Source organism: Mustela nigripes, chromosome 16 (assembly GCF_022355385.1).
Source record: "Mustela nigripes isolate SB6536 chromosome 16, MUSNIG.SB6536, whole genome shotgun sequence".
Classification (NCBI taxonomy): Eukaryota; Metazoa; Chordata; class Mammalia; order Carnivora; family Mustelidae; genus Mustela; species Mustela nigripes.
Window position 1 is genome coordinate 56,125,787 of NC_081572.1, and position 20,968 is coordinate 56,146,754.

Consider the following 20,968-nt stretch of genomic DNA (forward strand, 5'->3'; position numbering starts at 1 on the left):
TGATGCTGGTGATGCTGATGCTGGTGATGCTGATGCTGGTGATGCTGGTGATGCTGATGCTGGTGATGGTGAGGGGACTGTGCCCGAGCCAGGAGGGTCTGGGTCTGGTCAATAGTACACAGTGTATGTTGGCGTGTCCCCTTCATGCCCCTGCCCAGGTCACGCATCGCACGCAGCCCTGGCACTGTGTGTTTTCTGCTGAGCGCCCCACCTGCCCCAGCCTTTCCAGCACAGACTCTTGTCAGTTTATTTGGAAAGAAGCTAATTTACCACCTGGCTGCGGACGGCTTTCTGAAGCCATCAGCCCAAGTTCTGCTGTGTTATAACATACCGCCCCCCAAAAACCAGTGCTCCCCCCCGCCCAGCCCCAAAATACTGTGCAGTTGTTCCCGAACTTTTTAATTTTTTTTTTTAATGTATATTGATTGAAACTTCTCAGAAGCTGCTTGGGCCTGGGAATATCCCCATGCAGCATCTGTTCTTGGAAGATATTCAGGGATTCCGATTGGTATGGCCAGTGTTCCCTCAAGCATTATTTACGGCCCTGCGGCAGGGGACCCAACAGAAGTGTCCAGTGGCGGGGGGAGGGGTAGGGTGGCATCTGGTACCGCACAGCCAGCCCGCTCTCTCACGCGGATGCGAAAGCCCATTTTTGAAGAAAAGTTGACGAATTGAAGAAAAGACAAAACCTGATGCCGAGCAGGAAATGCAACACACCCACTCCGTTACACAGCCAGGGTCGCTCGGGAGGAGGAAACTCACAGGTTCGTGAAGACGAAGGATGCGGAGAAAAAGAAATGAGAATGGTGATGTTGGTCCTCTCTGCAGCTAAGCGTGATGCTCCGTGGGGACATTTGTCTGGAGACGTTTTGGTCGTCACTGCTGGGGACCGGGACATAGTGAGGAAGGTTCTGGAATATGACCAGTCATCCCACAGGGCACAGGACAGCCCCCCCACTTCCCACCCCCGCCAGCCACAAAGAATTAACCAGTTCAAAAACACAGTGGTGTTGAGGTCAAGAGACCTTGGTCTGAAGAACTTTCTCTTTATACGTTGCAGAATCTTTCACGTTTCCTAAAATGAACACATTTTACTTGAGTTAGGAGGCAGGTGCCTGGCGCATTAGGAGAAGCAGGCTACCCGTATTTGGGGATGTGGGGCCATCCTGTGGAGACCCAGGAGGGGGCAGGGAGCGGCTGCTTTAAGGAGCAGGGGGAGCGCATTCTTTCTGGACCATAATGGGGAGAGTTGAGATATTGTCGGAGTAACAGGAATAAGTCACGCAGCGCGGAGAGAGCCAATACGGTCGCTCACCAGTTCCCAGAACTGGAAGGTAGCGTGTCATATTTTTAGGCCGTGCAAGGCTCTCCACAAAGGTGCTCAGGGCCAATCACAGAAACAGGATGAGAAGTTTTAGTGCTTATACAGAGTGCGGTCAACAGATGATCCCTGATCTATACAGCGCCCTTGAGCATGCCTAGTGTTGACTCACACGGTCCCGCGCTGCCGGTTGTAATGGACAACGATGAAGGCATAGTAATACCAGAAGAATGAACAAATGAGCAAACCAGCTCAGGGCCATTTGAGATACAGGGTTGGGGGCAGATCAAAACGCTTGCCCAGGGTATGCCCCAAGCCCTGTGTGTTCTCTTTTCGGTGAGCTGGTATCCCTCAAGCAAGCTTATCAGGGAAATGACAATGTGGGTGGGGGGAACGTGTCTCCACTGCCTCCGGTCTGGGGCTGGACTGCCCTCTCCTCCCCCAGTCCTGGGAGACCAGATGGCAGGGCACAGGTGATGGGGATCTGGCGCCACCCAGTGGAGGTTTCTGGCCTGCAACCCTGGGATGGGCTTCCCAGATACTGGATAAATGGGGCCCACCGGACTGCGGGGCCAGGACATCAGAAGCTGAAAGTTTCTCTGGCCTTTGCAGAAGCACGTCCTGGCCTGTCCCTGCCCACCTGCCCTGTGGTGGGATCCCTCTGATCCCTGTGCTTGTGGAGCAGGCGAGGGACGAGCCCACGCCCTTTTGTGAAACCCTTTCCATTGTCGTGCTTTCCTATATGGGAGAGGAGAAAGGGGTGGGACCAAGGGCTTGGAAACCTAAGGGTCCGAATGGAGAAGGGGGCTTGAGGTGGAGGTAAGATACTGAAACTCACCCACCTACCGGGACCACCCCCTCAGTCCACTGACATGTGTTCCTTTGAGCGTCTCTTCTGTGGCCCAGGCACCGAGTCACAGGCAGACAGAGCCCCTGCCTTGGTTGAGGCTCGTAGCTGGTGCCAGAGAAGACCGGAGATTTCATGTGGGCCGTGGTAAACGCTGGAGGAAGTATGTGCTCTGGACACCTGCTCGGGTGGCCGTGCGGGTGCTGGAAACATGCACATGGTCAGCTGAGACTGGACACATGAGGGAGCGGTTAGCTTAGCCCAGGGTGGGGGTGGGGAATAGCCTTCCGGGTGGAGGGAACAGCACATGTGGATGCCTACAGGAGGGGAAGGAGAGCCGCGGTTTCAACAAACCTGCAGAGGCTGACAGGGCTGTGATTTACTGAATCAGCAGGTGCGGAGCGGTGGGGGGGTGCTGGAGGAGTCTGCAAACCTATTGTGAGGAGTTTGGGTTTATTCCAGTGGTGCCAGGAAGTCATTGAGAGGTTTCATTCTGGATCCCGCCTGCCGAGGAGGTGGGACCCAGGCTATTCATGGGCCCAGGAGATAGGGTCAGAAGACCCGCCCAGCCCGGGCTCGCGGCGGGTCAGTTGTGAACAGCATGCTCTAGTTTCCCCAGCTCTGTTTTGTAGGTCACCACTCCCCGCCCCCCGCGGGTCCTCACCTCACAGTAACAGCAGAGTGGCCCAGGCCAGAGGAGGAGACCAGGCTGGGGAGGGACTTTTAAGAAGGGAAGGAGTACAACTTTCTAGAATCATAGGCAACAGCCATTAAAACCAAACCAAACCAAACAACAACAAGTATTAGCGAACATTCAGAAAAGGAGAAGGCATGGTATAATAAAGTCCTAGGGACTAGTCGTTTCACTGCGATGATTATTGATCCAATCTTGTTTCATTTATATCCCCATTCCCTCCCCCTGCCCCCTCCCCCAGGATTATGTGAAAGCAAAGTCCTGACATACTGTTTTATTTTATTATTATTATTATTTATTTTATTTTAATTTTATTTTATTTTACTTTACTTATTTGACAGAGAGGACAAGCAGGGGGGGAGTAGCAGAGAGAGAGGGAGAAGCAGGCTCCCTGCTGAGCCGAGAACCCAACACAGGGCTCGAACCCAGGACCCCAGGATCAGGACCTGAGCTGAAGGGCCAACGCTTAACCAGATGAGCCACCCAGGCGCCCCCTGACATACTGTTTTAATTGGGAACATTTCAGAGTATGCCTAGGTAGGGGAAGGCATGACCTTAGTGTCATTAGCCCACGTAAGAAGACATTAATTGGGTATTATCATCTAATATCTATAATTCATATCCAAACTCCCCTCTTGTCCACAACATGTCTTTTATAGCTGCTTTTCTCCCCAGGGCAGGGTCCATTCCAGGTTCGCATGTACGTTGTTATATTGTTGGCTGGATAGCTTTAGTTTCCCTGTTTATTGAAATATTGAGGTGAAATTCACACAGTCTACAATTTGCCCATTTAAGACGCAAACATGGAGGTCATAGATTTACACAGCCATCATCACAATTTTAGAGCATTTTCATCACTCCAGGCCCCAAAAGCCTTTGGCACCCACTAATGTACTTTCTGCCTCCGTGGATTTGCCTCTGCATATATGTGGACTTGAACCCCATGTGGTCTCTTGGGTCTGGCTTCTTGCACTTACAACAGTGTTTCAAGGGCCGTGACTGTTGCAGGTGTGTTAGCAACGGTGTTCCTTTTCTATGGTCCAATAGTATTCCATCTGGGGATTTACCGTCTCCTCTCATTTCTGGCTTTTAGCTTCTTTTAATCTGGACCGTATTCGCCACACATTTGGTCTTCCATCTTACTGCACGGTGACTCTATCTGGGAAGAGTCTGGGTTAGTTTAGAATGACCCCCGTGCTTAGTGTAATTGTTTTCTTCTGCTTAGACTTGGGGCTCACAGCTCTGGCAAGAATGTCTACCACCTGGGGCTTCCCAGGTTAGCATCCTACCCTCCATGTTAACCGGGAGTTTGAGCTCCCTTTTAATGATCCCTTTGTAAGGGTACGCTTTCCCTTTCTGATTAGCCGGTAATCTGGGCGGGGGGCATCGTGGGGGGACAGGGTGACACCATGGGCATATTCTGTTCCTTCACAGGCTTTTCATTCAGTCCTTTGAGCATCCTTGGTGACCATGGCCTGAATCCATTTTTGACTTTGGGGTTTGTGAATGGTGATTTTGGGGAGCACCTGGTGGCTGAGTGGGTTAAGCCTCTGCCTTTGGCTCAGGTCATGGTATCAGGGTCCTGGGATCGAGCCCCACATCGGGCTCTCTGCTCAGCAGGGAGCCTGCTTTCCCCTTTCTCTCTGCCTGCCTCTCTGCCTATTTGTGATCTCTCTGTGTCAAATAAATAAATAAATTCTTTTTTTTTTAAATGGTGATTTGGGGATGCTTTATCCATTTTTATGGGCATTCTTCCATAAAGAAATACTGCCCCCCTCCTGCCTTTTGAAGTTACTCATTTGTAGTCATTATTCATAATCAGGCTAAGGCTCAAATTGTCCCAAATTTGGCTTGTTGGAACTTCTCTCTGCTGGCGCCAGGGTCCTTTTGCGTAGATCATATCGTTCTTTGCATGGTCTCTAACCTTCCAGAATAATTAAGATGTTCCAGATCTGGAACATCTGGAACGAGCCATTTCTCCCAAGGAACCCTGTTCCTCTTAGTATAGAATAATATTTAGAAACCAACTTCCAGCTAGTAGGTGGTCTCCCAGTGATGGAGGAGTCATTCCTTTGGGGCCCTTTCGTGAAGTGCTACCGGTGTGTGTGTGTGTGTGTGTGTGTGTGTGTATGATATGTAGAGATATATGTGTATGGTATATATATGACCTATATTTATGTGGATGATGCTGGAAGAAAGCCACAGGCTATCAGCAGCAAGCCCAGAGCCCAGGGTGCCCAGAAGAGCCTGGGGTCATCCCCTGGTCAGCCCTGGTTGAGACCACCCCACCAGGAGGGCAGAGAGGGGGAAGGTGGTCACACCCACACACTGAATGCCCCCCGACAATGCCATTACTTGCACTGCTGTCTCGGCCCGAGTTACGGGGAGGATGGCCACCTCTGTGTCCGGCTTCCTTCCATAGAGCCTCAGACACAGTGGTCCCCAAATCCGGGTTTGTGGGTGATGGAGATCTTTCTCCACCCCTGTAGACACGCTTGGAAAAGAAGAGGGTGTCCCCAGCCTCCACGTGGGGAGCTGGAAGAATATAGAGGGAAGTGATATTCAGCCTGGGGCTCTAATTTCCTCTGCTGACCACACCCGAGGCTCCCCTCCCGCAGCCCCCTCCCTGGCACGAATGAGCCTACAGGAGATCCCTGCCTCTGTCGCAGGATAGCAGCACCTGAGCTCCTACCTCATGGCCTCCGTCCTCCTCCCCAGTGGTCTAGTTTGGGCAAATGCCCTGGGGTACCACTGATAGCCCAGGAGGGTCCAGGGTAGGCGAACTGGATGCGCCGATGGTTTGAAAATGTCTGCAGAAGCTGTGGTTGGTCACAAGCCTGAGGTCGCCCCAGAGCCTGCTGGGGCTGCTGGAGAGGCTGTTAGAAGTAGGGGAGCCTTGATGCATGACAGAACGTAGACCAGCATGTCCCCAGCAAAGGCCCCCAGGCTCTGCTTCAGAGGCGCTGGCTCCCCGGAGAGCTGCTGGGTCAGCTCTGGGAGGTGCGGTTGCGACCCGATTTAGGGCCAATTCCTGCTCATTCGTATGCCCTCCGAAGCCTGTGGACCACTGAGAGCAACCAGCGAAAGTGAGAGAAGTCATGTGACTTGGCCGGGAACCCTTGTCTGCACCGCTCTTAGGGTATCGAGTTCCGTGAACAGACTTTCCTTACCAGCCCAGGTGGGTCTGGACAGGAGTAAGGGGATGAGCACACTGTGAGCACAGCTCTGTCAGGCTCCCCGATTTGTGTGCTGAGCAGAGGGGGTCCTGAGGCAGGGCTGACCCCTATGCCCAGATGTTCATCCTGCCGGGGGTCCAGGGCTCTGCTGGCCTCGGATGGGACGGCTGGTTCCCCAAGGCTGGCTGAGAAACCTCTCTGCCATTCACATCCTAAGGTTCTGCCAGAGAAAGAAGGCTGTGGGTCCCTTTAATGACCCCAACAGTGCCTTGGTGAGCCCCCTTCCCCACTCACTGAGTGGCTCAGGATAGAATGGCCAACGCATGCCCAGCTCGGAGACCCTCTTGAATTACTAATGAAACTGCTACTAACAGGGCAACGAAGACCCAGAATGGACCGTCCTCCCCTTTAGGGTCACAGTCTCCTGTGACCAGGGTGGTGTCTTCAGCTGGTAATCCTTAATGTTCTGTCCCAGAACCATCCTGGGACTGGGGTAGGCTGCTCGGGACGCGTGGGCTCGGAGGTATTTGGGACCATGGCTTATTTTCTGGAAGTGGAAAGACATAAAAAGGCAATCCACAGGCTGAATGAATGAAAAAGCAGGAAGGCATCTGTGCTGAGAAATCTCTCCTGCCTCTCAGGGTCGGGAGAGCAGCACCTCACGGAGCTGACCAGGGGTCCCGTGCAGATTGCACGGTTGAGGATTGGATATGTCGGACCCCGGGGGCATTCAGAGTAAGAAGTCGTGTTCTCAGTCCTTGGTGCCAGGGGCTGGTGGCCTGCTTTAACTCTCTGCTCCCCCCAGGGGCAGCGTCTGCACATTGAGGCAGCACGCGGAACGGCTCACCAGCAGAGGGCAGCTGATGTGTTCGCTCCCCAAATCAGGGGCTGGGAGGAGAGAGACCTGGTTTGGAGCTGCTCCCTGGGAGCCTGTGCTGGAGGCTTCCTTGCACTCATTCACCTGCAAGCCCGGCCAACCCCCTCCCCCACAGGAGCATTGTGGGGTCAGGCACACTCCCGCCTGCCCTCTTCCAGAATATGGTGACTTAGGGGTTAATGGGAGCACACGCGTCCCTGAACTTCCCCAGCACGGGGCTCTTCTCGGGGAGCCCCGCATAGAAACCCGAAATGTCCAGTATGGAGAACAGCTTCGATGATGTCTCTTGCCTCTCTCCCCAGAACCTGGGATCCTCCTCACCAGGCAAAAAGCAGAACAAGGAAAACACCATCACGGTAAGCGACTTCTGGGGGAGGGGGGGCCCACAGGTTGGGGTGAGCTGGGGCTTTTCTGCCCTGCCGTGCTGGGCGGTTGCCATGGCAATGTGGACCGCTGAGTGCATTCCCAGCCTGGCATCTGGGAAGTTCCAAAGCTTGGATGTTGCCGAAATTCTCCCTGCCTCCCCCCTAACCCCCAATCTACCCCCACCCCCCTGCCCCATGTCTCCTGTTAATTTCACCTTTCACTTTTTTCTCTCCCGGATTAGCCGAGTGCAGGCGGGGTAGGAATGATGCAGAAGCCATTTTTGCAGGGCAGGCGGTGGGGGTGGGGGGTGGGGGGGTGGTACTCATGCCCAGGCGGGTTGGAAGGGGTGGGCCTTGCTCTGCGCAGCGATGTGGCATGTAAATTACAGCCACGCTGAGGTTGCTTTAGCACGGGGTGACTTGCGGAAGATGTCAAAGTTAAAAACAAGAGAAAGCACCCTAATAATAGAGTCCCGGACGGGAGGACAGGAGCAGGCGGCTCCTGCCTGGGGTGGCCAACCCGCCTCGCTCCTCCAGAAGCCCGCCAAGCCCCCACGGGAGAGCTGAGGAGGACCCCCTCCCCAACACACCCACACCAGCGTCGTGTGAGGGAAAGGGGGCAAACGCCCTGTGCGGGTGCTCAGGCTGCAGTAACAGGGACATGAGAAGTGTGGTCCTGGGTGGGCCGCTTGGTCGTGAGTGCAGGGGAGTTGGGAATGGGGGTCCTGCTCCCCTAGGTGCCAGCGGAGGCAGGAGCCGTTCTGACCATCCCCTCGGAGATGAGACCGAGAGCGGGTCCACTTTCCTGGCTCGTGCAGACTGAAAATCTTGCTCTGGGAGAAAAGAGAGGGTTGGATACGCAGTGACAGCAGCAACAATAACTGTTGCCCTTTTAGTGTGCACTGAGTATGCACCAGTAGTGTTCTTCTTCTTCTACTTTTTTTTTTTTAAAGATTTTATTTATTTATTTGTCAGAGAGGGAGCGAGCACATGCAGACAGAGTGGCAGGAAGAGACAGAGAGAGAAGCAGGCTCCCTGCTGAGGAAGGAGCCCGATGTGGGACTCGATCCCAGGACGCTGGGATCATGACCTGGGCTGAAGGCAGCCGCTCAACCAACTGAGCCACCCAGGTGTCCCGACCAGTAGTGTTCTGAGGGGCTCGCTGAGCTCTCCACTCGCTGTGTGAGGTGGAAGCACGGGACCAACCCCGGGTGACTGTGACTGTGAATGAAGGGTCTGGGGCTGGTGGGGGGGGGGGGGTCTGTTAAAGCACCTACTATCTGCACAGCAGCCTGGGGTGACTTTCTCTGCCCCACTGTGCCTCAGTATCCACATCTATACAATGGGGAGGTGGGGGGTGCCAGTGCCCTGGGGATAGGGTAAAGACTAAATGAGTCTGTATACAGAAAACACTTAAAACAGAGCCCGGCACGTAGTAAGTGCTCAGTGCACACTCATCTTCTTGACCCTGTTTATAGATGGTAGAACTGAAGCAGGCGGCCATGCCTCGCCCAGCTGGGACGCATCGGGATTCAGAGACCTGTGCTCTCCTGGCCTGTAGAGGTTGTCTGTGGAGGAGAGTGGGGCCTGGGACAGGGCGTGAGCCAGACCCAGGGACAGACCGTCTTCCTAGCGCCACAAAATGTCCCAGGCAAAGCAGGAACCTCCCTATAAAGTTCCCCCCGGAACGGTGCGGAAAGAGGGAGAAGGAGGAGGGGCTGGTATATGAGAATTGCAGAAGAAAAGTAAAAAGGACAAATGCAGAGTGGAAAGCACTTTGCTGGTGGGGATGGTCCTGGTGGCCCCGGGGTGAGGCCCGAGTCACCTGCTGTGCCCTGGCTTTGGGCTAGAACTTGGCTCTTGGTCAGGGTCTCCTCCGGTTCATTGTCTGTCCCTGCCTTGCATCTTCCCTCCTCCTTCCCGCTGACCTAAATCAGAGCTTCTCAGAGCGAGCCAGCAAAGTGGAGTAGGCAGCCGAAGCCTCTGGGACACTTGTTTAAAATGCAAGTTCCTTGATGGCTTCCTAGACCGACACTTAGTTGATCTAGAGCCCAACCTGGATGGACGTTTGCACTGTCACCAACACCCACCCCCCACCGTGGTTTTATTTTTATTTATTTATTTATAAAAGGATTTTATTTATTTATTTGACAGACAGAGATCACAAGTAGGCAGAGAGGCAGGCAGAGAGAGAGAGAGGAGGAAGCAGGTTCCCTACTGAGCAGAGAGCCCGATGCGGGGCTCCCTCCCAGGACCCTGGGATCAGGACCTGAGCCGAAAGCAGAGGCTTTAACCCACTGAGCCACCCAGGCGCCCCTCACACCGTGGTTTTAAATAAACACTTAAGCCTTGGGGAATTTTTGCTGGAGAAACTGAGGACAGGAGGGGCTGCCCAGAGGGCACGCAGCGGGCAAGGAGCAGAGATGATGTGTCCGGGCCGAGATGAGCGAAGGCCTGTGTGCTGCTGCTCCTTCCTGCGCACACCGCCCTCCCTCCCCCCTGCCCCGTTCCCAGCCCTCCCTTGGGGCTCCGGTCCTCCAGAGCTCATAGTTTCCCAGGGAAGAGACCCTGCAGGGCCGCTGGACAGGGTTGGGGGAAGGAGGGATGTCCGGCTCCTGGGGCACCGGCTAACTTCTCCCGGCGGGTGGGGACGGGGTTTGGAGTGGGGAGAAAGCAGTCTTCCACGTTGTCCGATCCCACGGAGGGGACACTTGCAGGCATTCGTGGAGTTGCTCACTGGGCAGCAGAGGATCTGTGCTGCTGGGTCCCGGGCTGCGTCCCGATAGAGTCCGGATTGAGCTTGATTCTGACATTGCAGCTTCCCCTCCCATGGCTGGCCTGGAGCGAGCTTTGGGCCGGCCCAGGCTCTGAGTGGGCTGCTTGATGAGGACTGACAGGCAGTCATGGCTTCTCCCAGCCCTCTCGGCACAGACACGGTGTGCCAGAAATCTAGAGGATTCTAGAGGAGATGACTATAAAGCCATAGTAGCCATATTCTTCTCCTGGAAAGAGGAGTCTGGGGGACTCCCGTCATCCTTGGCTCCTGCTTCCTCGTGTGGCCCATCAGATGCCCTGGATCCCTGGTGGGCGAGGGGAGCTGGTGGGCTGGAAGTGAGCCCTTGGGGTCTTTGCTGCTTGCACAGACCCTGGCTCTGACCCACTCTCAGACCCACTCTTGCACACCCTCGCACATCAGCCTCCCTCCAGAAGCAAACACAGAGCTAGCTGCCAGATAGCTGGGCAAGGGATCATGGGGGCAGAGAAGGGGTTCTGGTATTTATCTACAGGTTGGAGAAAACGGTGTCGGCATGAAGATGCTACTGGTGGAGGACGGTGACCTCAGAGGAGCGAGGGTGGGGGTCACCTCCCCAGAACTGCCCCTCTCCCCCCTCCATACCTCCTCTCCTGCTCCCTGTTGAGCACCCCTTCCTACCCGAGTCCCTGCTGTGGGTGAGGTGTGTGGAAGGTAGTGTGGCAAAAGCTAAAAACAGTCGGGTTGCCTGACTTCAGACACAGGTTCTGCCGAGACACGCAGGCTGTGTGATCTTGGAGAAGTTACTTTACCTCTCTGTGCCTTAGTTTGCTCCTCTGTAGCACAGGGCTAATAATGGCATCCGCCTGGCGGGGACAGCACTTAGGACAACGGCTGGCACGTTTTCAGCTCTTCTTGGAGGAGAAGGTGGTTCCTGAGCATTTTCCCTGTGTTTGCAGGGAGGAGGATGCCATCCGGGTTCTCAGTGTGCCCAGGAGGCCTTGGGAGGAGGGCAGGCTTTGTCCCGGAGGTGGTGTTAACCTGGAAAGTGGCTCTCTGGGGGGTACAGGACTCCACGCCTGGGAAGTTTCCATGGGGAAAGGCTTCTCTACATGTTCTTCTTTTGGGTGGGAGCTCTCTGTTGTGGGCGGTAGTCCTGCATATCGAGGGAGGCTTATTACCAGTGGTAGATTTATCCCAGAGCCGTGCAATCCCTTGCATACTTGTTTGCTTCCTCGCGAGGCTATAAAGTTGCCGAGTACAGAGACTGTTCTGTCTGCCTCTGGCCTACACCAGAAATGCTTACTGAGCCCCCCCCCCCCCAGGGGCTTCTGTTTGCCAGGGATGAGGGAAGCAGCAGGGAAAGGGTCTCCCTCCCCTTGTGGAACAGACGGTCTGGCTGATTAGATGGTCCTGAGAAACGTAATTACAAATGTATGTGTGCTAAGTGCTGGAAAGATCTAGCATCTTGAGGGGCACGCGAGAAACGTTTGCACGCAGTCAGTGGATGGGTAGCAACGTGACTGACGGCCAAGATGATGACGGATGACACGGGAATGCGTGCAAGGCTCCTGGTGGGGTCCTTGAGGACGGGCTCCCCAGGGATTCCCAGTGGTTACGACTGCCTCCCCCCAGGGGGCTGGCGGGGGTGCAGGGCTCGGAGGAGCATTGGGGTAATTTATCCCTGTGGGCCAGCCAGGAGCAGACATCCCCAAACCAGAGCTGGGAGAGGCGGAGACAGGCACCCTGGGGCCCCTGGCCGGTCCATCCAAGGACCGGTGTCCCCACAAAGTGGTAGAAGCAATGACAGGGATGAAACCTCACCCTCCCCATCCCCCTTCACCACTAGCCCCCAACAGGGTGCTCTAAAAGACATTTGTGTCCAATTCCGAGTACCTCCCTCCCCCTAGTTCCATGATGCTTAACACCCAATCTAATGTCTCTGTTGATTTGTCATTGGATTTCGTTGAAATTTGCACGGACCCCATTATTAAGCAACACAAGGGTGTCCTGTGATCGCAGGTATTTGCAGAAAGAGAATAACCAGCCAGTGAAATAAGGAATATGCGAACCTTTGGAATCTGGCCCTTGTTTCCACGATGGTCAAAGCCTTGGTGGGAGACTCCCCTCTGGGCACCCCTTGAGGGTGTCAGCCGGAAAAGAGGGTTTGGGGAGACCGTTGCCTGATGCTGGGCATCATGGAGAGGCCGGCCCTCCCCCACCGGGAGGCACCAGGAGGAAGTTCCCCACCCTGGGGCCTCCCTCCTTGACCTTGGGGAATTTCCATGCTCCCCTTCTCCAGGAATCTCTGGGCCCTTCCTGCCCCTGGTCTTTCCTGCCGCACCACGCTTCCCTCCGGATGGGGCGTCTCAGCCCTTCCTTCCGCCAGGTGTGTGTAACCGGAGGAGGGCGCTCCTGCCCTTGGCTGGGACCACAAGAGAGACCCCGGCCCCTGGCAGCCGGGGCGGGATGTGGGAGGATGCCCACGCGACGTGTACTTAGCACCCCGTGAGCCCCTGAACCCCGAGGTCAAGGCTGGGGGCCCGTGGGCGTGACTTAGCTTGCAGAGGACTTTCTTTGCCCAACGTGCTGCTGTTGTGGACGTCCTTGCCGTTGTTCCCATTAACTTTGAATTACACGCCAACCTTTAAACCTGGAGACGCGTCACGCATTCATCCCCATTTGCAGCCCCTCTTGGGTCGTGTCACCCGACGGGCGACCCACCGGGCTCCTCCCGCCGGCTTGCCAACAGTTTACAGGAGCAAAGGGGCACCTGCTCGTTAGAAGGATCTCGCAGACCCTGCCCCTTCCCAGAGCAGAGGCCGGTCACCGCCCCCTCAAACTGCGGCTTCTACACAGGCAGCCCCTCGCCCCTTTGCACGGCTGCCTCGCACCGGAGTGTGTGGCCTCTGTCCAGAACCCCAGGGCTTTCTGCACCGTTCCTCCCACATCAGCAGGTGCGGGCTCCCCAAGGTTCTGCAGCTCCCACAAAAAAAACTCCCTGAACGGGCTCCCCAGAAGCACATCCCAGGCTTGAAGCAACACCAGCAACAGAAGTGGCAAAACCGTTTCCACCTGATGGGGAAAGCCAGGACGTTGGGGACATGCTCGGGCAGGATGGTCTGAGACAGGCCCCAGGAATGTCTGCACTGCCCTCTCCTGGGCGAGGGCCAGCCCCAAGCACCCGTCCTGCGTGATCGCTTTCAACTCTTTGTCTGTAGAATACATAGTGATTAAAACGCACAACGTAACCTCTCCGCTGTCTAGTTCCTGTTTCTGCAAGCCGGGGATGTTGTCAGCTTCTAGGATTCTATACATAAATAACCAAATGTGTCCATATTTTCTCTTCCACTCCCCTTCTACAAATGGTAACAACTCTAAATACTATTGGATATCTTGCCTTTTTCCTTCCTGCTGAGTAATAGAACCTAGACTTTCTCCCGGTGTCTTTGGCTGTCCATGCAAACCCCAAGAGATGCACACCCCTCCTCCCCCCCACCACCGTCCTGTGCTCTGTTCAGCTGCTCCCCTGCTCCTGGGGCTGTGTTTTTCTGCTACAGATGGTCTGAAAGGCTGTGTGCGCGTGTCATTGCACACACACGCAGATACGTCCGCAGAGCGCCCTTTTCCGAATTGCAGTCCCTGGTTTGTGGGTTTGAGAGGTCCTGTTTCACTGCCCTTCAGAGCACTGGGACCGGTTCTGGCCCCGTTGGGGTGGGTTTGGGTGCTGTTGCCCCTCACTTGAAATTTGAGCCCCTGGAGCATCCCCAAGCCTTCAGGGCACATTCTCTCAAGCTGGCGCTGATGGGAGACCTCGGCAATGCTGTGTTCCGGGGGCAGAGCCTTCCCAGCGGCTCCCAGCCTTCCAGGTGAGGCATTTTCTTTCCTGTTCTGTGCCCTGCAGATAAACTGCGTGACGTTCCCTCACCCAGACACGATGCCGGAGCAACAGCTGCTGAAACCGACCGAGTGGAGCTATTGTGACTATTTCTGGGTAAGCGTGCCTCAGTTTCTCCCACTGTGTGACAGCACCATCCCCTCCCCCCACCCCTGGAGGACACCCAGAAGGGGCCTGAAGGGTCTGGAACTCAAAAGAGAGGGTCCGCTCCTGTCAAAACCTGCTGGTAGACTGAGCATCCAAGGGAGAAATTTAAGACCCTCTTTGGAGTCCAGATTGTTTCATAAATCTCAGAGAATGGACAGGGTTTGCGTTCAGGACAACACGGAAACCCCAGACGGAAGTCAGATATGCAGGAGGGTTACTTCCCAGCTGCTTGGTAAGGGCAGGAGACTAGAGCTGACTTGAGTGGAGGCGCCCAGGCGGCTCCGTGGGTGAAGCGTCCGACTCTTGGTCTCCACTCAGGTCTCGAGAGATCTCAGGGTTGTGAGTTCAAGCCCCGTGCTGGGCTCCAGGCTGGCATGGAGCCTACTTGAAAAAAAGGAAAAAAAAAAAAAAAGATGATATGTTTTATCTTAGGTGTATTTTCACACAATTAAATAGGTATCTTTTGACAAATGCACGGCCCACCTGCTCAGAAACTCTAAGAATAGCCCTCGGCGTGCACGTTTTAAGTCTGCAATGACTTTCAAAGTGCGATCGCCTCCTTCTGGATTCACATAGTGCTGACGGTTGCTCAGCCTTGTGAACGTATTAAAAGCCAGCAAATTGTACACTTTAGGAGGGAAAAACCCCCCAAAACACAACTTTCACAGGGACCCCGAGGAACAATAAATAAACAAAATAAAAGCTGTTTGTTTCCCCACCATGCGGGACCGATTACTTCCCGTTTTTAGATTTGCCAGCCAAGCACCGGGCAGAAGTGCTGTGTTGCGTTGACAAGTCACTTGGGCTCTCAGAGATGCCTGGCAATTCCTGTTCTGCCCCCCCACCATGTTTCTTCCAGGTCAGGGTGGGGATCTGTGCGGACAGGGGCTGCTAACACTGTGAGGAGGGACCTGTGGGGCCGCGGAGGTCAGAGTGTACGAGACTCTGTAGGTCCTGGGAGCATGCTGGGTTTCCTTCTGTTTGCAGTTGGAAGCTGTTGGAATAAGATGTGATGTGGTTTAGAAGCAGTGTGCGGGAAGGGCTGTGAGGAGGCACGGTGGATGTCAGCCGCAGGTACAGGAGTCAGGGAAGCATGGTAGCAGCTACAGAGAAGTGGCTGAGTTTAGAGACGTTGTCCCTAACGAGGGGCGCAGGAAGGGGGGCATTCAGGGGAGACTAGCTGGAGCCCTGGGAGTGCCCACCACAAGAGCTGGAGATCAGCACGCATGGGGTTTCACATGGGGCTTTTGGGGAGCCCTGGGAACAATGAAATGTACTAAGCTTAAACGTACTTGGAGAAGCTTTTAATTGTCCAGAGTAGCTTCCCATGACTTGGTGTGTCCTGTGGGATAGTGATCTCCCTGTCCCAGGAGGTATTAGCAGTATGGCCCAGTGGGTTTTGTGTCAGGACAGCTGAGGAAAGGGGATCCCATGTTGTGTGTGGGGGGGGGGGGTGGGGGGCGGATGTCCATAAACTTATTAAATGCTTGATGATAGGAAGTGGATTTCTCTCCACGCATCACCCACCCCTTTCCAGAATTCCCTTTTCCTAAAACTGCTGTGGAAGGGGTCTTAGAGATGCAACTCAGTCCTATTGCCAAGGGGGGAGGGTGGGCGGGGGATACAACCTAGGATTGGAAAGGCCTGACTGGGTCACCCGGAGGCTGAGCTGAGACAAGGACTAGGTCTTTTGGACCCTGGGACAGGGTCCTCACCGATGCACCTGCTGATATCAAAAGATGCCTTTTTAACCCCTTCCATTAAGAACCAAAGCATCTGACTCTGCATTTCTGATGGGGAAAGGCTATAATGGGGCCGACCACGGCTTTAGGTGGGGTGCCCGAGAAGTCTCAGAGCCGAGATGAATATCCTGCAGGGAAGGGTGAACCTAGGGGCTTCTGGGCAGGAGGCAGGAGGTTGGGGGGAGGGGCAGGCAACGAAGAGGTATTCAGCTGCCCTTGAGGAAAGTGCAAGCAAAACAAAAGAAAACATTTAGTTTTGAAATTTTGACAGTATTTGCTTGCAAAATGGACCCAGTACTGAGCTCTCATTTCATTGACTTGGCCATCTTCCCCGAGTCCCAACTTACTTCAAAGTGGACGAATATTAGGTAGCACTTACGGAGCGTTTCGTGTCCGGCGAGCACTGTGCCAGGCCGTTTCCGGAGGTCACTTATCCCGAAATGACCTCAGGAGGCGGGCCCCAGTATTCCCCAGCTTCACGGATGAAGCCACTCAGGCTCAGACAGAGGGGAGAGCTCGCCCGAGGCTTCCCAGCTGGGATGTCAACCCTGGCACCCTGCCCTTTTCCAGAACTCTGGCCTCCCTTCAGTCGGGTCTCTCCTGGAAGCCCCTGTGATCTGGTACGAATGTGAGAGGATGCCACTGCCTGGCCAGTACCGGGGGCTGACAGGAGACCAGAGGGCTTACGGTGAGGGTCACTTGCCCCTCAGGCCACAGACTGTCTCAGCTGAGTGTCAGGCCACCAGGACTCCCCAGAGCTTCCTGCCAGCCTCAGCAGCTACCTGGAGGGAATGGCTAGGAGCCATTGGGAGCTGCTGTTCCTGACTCCCCCTTCTTCCTCTTCTTTCCCAGGTGGGGAGAATCAAAGGTCGTGGGCGTGGGGGAGGGGCAGCAGCTGAAGGGCTCAAGTCTGAGTGTGCCAGTGAAGGTGGGGGTGGGGGCAGCAGGAGAGACAAAGGTGGGACAGTGGGCACAGCTTCCCTCTTGGGCTGAGGTCCCGTCTCCAGGGACACCCGGGTCCCTTTGTGGATGGCCTTCCCCACGCCTCATTCCCTGCCGCTCTGGACACCCCTGTCACCTAATGTCTCATGCTTCTATGTCCCTTCTAGGCTGATAAGAAGGACCCCCAGGGCAATGGCACGGTGGCTGGGTTTGAGCTCCTGCTTCAGAAGCAACTGAAGGGCAAGCAGATGCAGAAGGAAATGTCAGAATTCATCCGGGAGAGGTGAGGCCCACACCCCTCCCAGTTCCCATGGCCACAGTCAGCGCCCCCTTGGCCCCTCTGAGCCTGATGTCGGGGAGCGGCTGGGATGAGCACTGGCCGCCCAACACTGGGCCTGGCTCGCGCCATGGGGAACGTGAGACCCGGGGTACCAGCTGTGACTCTTGGGGCAGATCTAACCTGCAGATGTGTTGCTAAGACCTCTGATAGGTTTAAAGTTTAGACCAACATTTTTTATTTTTTAATGGGTAGGTCTTACCTTACAAGCTGGCCAACTGGCTTGTCTTGAGAAGGCCAAAAGTCTGGCAAGAACGGCTCACACAACAATGGGCCAGAGCCAGATGGCAATGCCCCGGAGAGGGAGCCTGAGGTCTGGTTTGCTGCAGTCTCCACCACTCCCTACTATCTCCCCACACAGACTGCTTAGCTCCTTGACTTTCATGTGTCCACAGTCTCCACCACTCCCTACTGTCTCCCCACACATACTGCTTAGCTCCTTTACTTTCCTGTGTGGCCCTCATTGGAAGCCCTGTCCCTGTCATAACAAAAAAGGAGAATGTTCATCTTTGAACCCAAACTGTGTCCCAGACCTGGGCGTCTAGAACCCACTCCCCTATCCCTGCATCCAGGGAGCTCCCGTGAGATGGAAGCATCAGGTGAGGTCATTGTGACCAGCACGGGGGTTACAGTAATGGTTTTGCTGAAGGATGGCTTGTCTGAATGTAAAAGAGGAAACCAATCCAGCCTGATGGAAACCGGAAAAAGTGTAAGGAGAAGAAATTCCTTCTCCACCTTCCCGCCTGTCAGTCCCTCAAAGGTCTGAGACCCTGTAAAGTACACACTTACCAGCACACACATGCAGACACACAACCCGCGTGTGCACACGCACATACACACGATTTGTCACCCGGAGTTTCCAGGGCACCCTGGACATATTTACAGCAAATGGTAACGTATTTAAGAAAGCTTTTTAATGATAACAATAATGTAATAATAACTCTTTGGCATTTTAAAGCTCTTTTCCTTAGGAGGCCTGTTTTCTATTTGTATCATCAAATCTCTCTTTTATGAGCCGTTACGCTGGCAGGGAATGAGTGGAGTGTGAACACACACACCCTGAAATGACCTGGGAGCAAATAAATGGAATCTGCCATTTCAGAACACGCTGGCCTTCTGTGAACAATGTAGACTTTTCTTGGGAGGCCTTCCTGAGCCAGGAGAGGCGAGAGCAGAGGTGGAGTGTGCTGGGCTTGGGGGCTTGCTGAGGCCCTGGCATTAGGGCAGCTGGACAGGGCTTGGAGGGGAAGGCATGCCTGGCAGGTGTGGTTGGCCTCGAGGTGGTTTGGAGGTGTGAAGCTAGCAGAGAGATGTGTTGGCCACGGGCTGGAGCTTGCATGGTGGTCACCAGCGTCACCCAGGGGAGGGCAGAGTGATGGCAAGGGAGTGACAGAGCAGGAGAGAAACTCCAGCGGGCGCCGGAGCCTGGCCGGAGGTGGTGGAGAGGGCAGAGCCGTGAGAGAGGGAATGTGGCTGTGGGTCTCTAGGGGCAAAGCAGAAAATTTTATTCAGAATGATGCCAGGGGCCCTGGTGAGGACCCCCATTTCACATCACAGCACCTGTGGGCCATCAGCTTCCGGAGCTGCCGGGAGCAGGTGCTGCGGCCCTCGGAGTGTCTCTGGGGCCTCCCCGTTTGTCGGGTGACAGGGCTTGGGGCTTCGGAGGGGTGGCCCCGGGTGTCCCAGTGCAGCCCAGAGGAGCAGTCAGGCGGTGAGTGTTGCCTTTGACGACACTCGAACGCCACGGGCCAGATAAGACAGAACGCTCCCGAGAGAGTTGCCTGGAAAGTGTGTCAAGGGCCCCCCTGTTGGAAGTGAAATCCAAGGCAACTTCCCTCTCTAGGGAAATGGGATCCGCCCCAGCTCTGGGCACTGCCTGGTTTCCATGGAAATACTTGTGCCCTTGCAAGCTTGACAGCTGGAGGCACAGGGAGGGAAGAGGGGCGCTGGGAGGCCGCAGGGGGGAGGTGGTGCTCCTGCTTCCCAGGGGCTGCCACCACTTAGGAGGGTCTAAGTCGGAGGTTCTGGGGCCTGGAGGGAGGCAGCCCTGGGGTCCCTGTTGGTCCATCATGAGTGACATCATTGATCTGAGGGCCTCCTGTGTGCAGCCCTGGGCTAGGAGCCGCGTGAATAGGAGCACTTCTTCGTGGCCCAGGAGACAGGTGGAAACATCTTTTTTTATAGATGAGGAGACAGAGATTTGCACAAGTTCGTCCAGCCAATGAAGATTTTTTTAAGCACCTGCTGTGTATTGCGTGGATAGACAAGGGCCTTAAACTCTCAGAGCCTGTGGTCTAGTGGGTTTCTGTCTGCAGTCAGTGAGCACTAGGCTGCAGGTCGGACCCATGGAGCCAGAATGAGGTGGGTGGTTGCTCAGTCTGGTGCTGGAGAGCTGACCTGTTGGGTTTTCTCACTTTGCAGGATAAAGATCGAAGAGGAATATGCGAAAAACCTAGCTAAGCTCTCTCAGAACTCCTTGGCTGCACAGGAGGAAGGGTGAGTAGGGCGGACGGTGATGGGAATGGAGAGGAACCACCAACAGAAGGGGGGAGTTCTTCCTCATCAATCCCTGATCTCTGCGCGGTCCCACTGAAATGGGGAAGTTTGTATAGACCTGGCTCCGAGGGGGCAAATTCCACATTATCTTCTCTGTATTGGACAAGGGCCTCCTACCCCCTCTGCCCTGTTAGCTAGATGCTGCCCCCCAGACACTTACCCCAGCACCCCTCTCTCTGAGGGCAAGCTGGTGAGACACCGGGTGAGAGAGGATTCTGGACTCAGGCCCTCGTTTAGAATTCTCTCCCATGAGCCCGAAGCCCAGGCTCCCCTCCCTCTCCAGCTACAGGGGTCCAGACCTCCTTGGGTCAAGCCTGGGCTGGGGGAGACTCAACCCCACCCTCCCAACCACAGAGGAGTCCCTAGCGGTGGAAGACTTAAGGCTTGTCTGCTCATCTCTTAACAAAGACTTGCAGCCTGCCCTGGGAATGTAAAATGCTGTTTTCTACCACGGAAAACACTTTGGCAGTGCCTAGGAACACAAACCGGGATTACCGTACGACCCAGCAATTCCGCTCGTAGGTTCAGACCCAGAAGAATTGAAAACAGATACTCAGACAAAATACATGTACACACGTGTTCATAAGAGCAGGATCCACAATAGCCAAAACGTGCAAACAATCCAGAGGTCCATTAAGGGACGGGCCGATGAACAAATGGTGTCCATGCAGACTGGATATGTGATGGAATATTATTTCACCGTAAGAAGGGAAACAGCTCCGACCCAGGCTACCATGTGGATGAAGCTTAGAAGCATTCTAAGTGAAAGACGTGGGATGAAAAGAGTGCATGTGATGAGATTTATATAAATCTCATATAAATGAGATTTCCATTTATATAAAATGTGCAGATAGGCAAACCCATGGAGGTGGGATGAGGTGGGTGGTTGCCTAGGGAGTGGGGAATGGAGGGTAACAGCCTCATGGGTTCGGGGTTTCCTTTCAGGGGTGTATATTCATCTGCTTGGGCTCCTGTAACAGAATCCTGCAGATCGGGTGGCTTCCATGACACAAATGTAATTTATCCTGGTTCTGGAGGCCGAGAGGTCCAAGATTTGGAGGTCCGGCATGAGCCCTCCTCTTGAGTTGCAGGTGGCCGCCTTCTCCCTCTGGTTTTCCCTCCCTGTGGAGAGAGAACAGGCTCCCTGGAGTCTCTTCTTGTAAGGACAGGAATCCTATTGAATCAGAGACCCCTCCCCTTTGACCACATTTGACCTTAATTACTTCCTTAGAGGCCCCGTCTCCAAGTAACATCCATACTGGGTGGCTTTGGGGGGGACACCACCATTTGAATTTGGGGTGGGGGCTTAGGGCT

At 54.8% G+C, this 20,968-nt stretch overlaps 1 protein-coding gene across 2 annotated transcripts in view; it reads left to right on the forward strand.

Moving 5' to 3' along the window:
* Positions 1 to 20,968, forward strand: part of GAS7 (growth arrest specific 7) — a 199,242-nt gene that overhangs the window by 155,728 nt on the left and 22,546 nt on the right. For both annotated transcript variants that reach the window (XM_059380257.1, XM_059380258.1), the window contains exons 5-8: positions 7,218 to 7,271; positions 13,937 to 14,026; positions 16,929 to 17,044; positions 19,520 to 19,594. In XM_059380257.1, the coding sequence (XP_059236240.1) occupies positions 7,218 to 7,271; positions 13,937 to 14,026; positions 16,929 to 17,044; positions 19,520 to 19,594 (335 nt within the window). The remainder of the gene's footprint in view (positions 1 to 7,217; positions 7,272 to 13,936; positions 14,027 to 16,928; positions 17,045 to 19,519; positions 19,595 to 20,968) is intronic.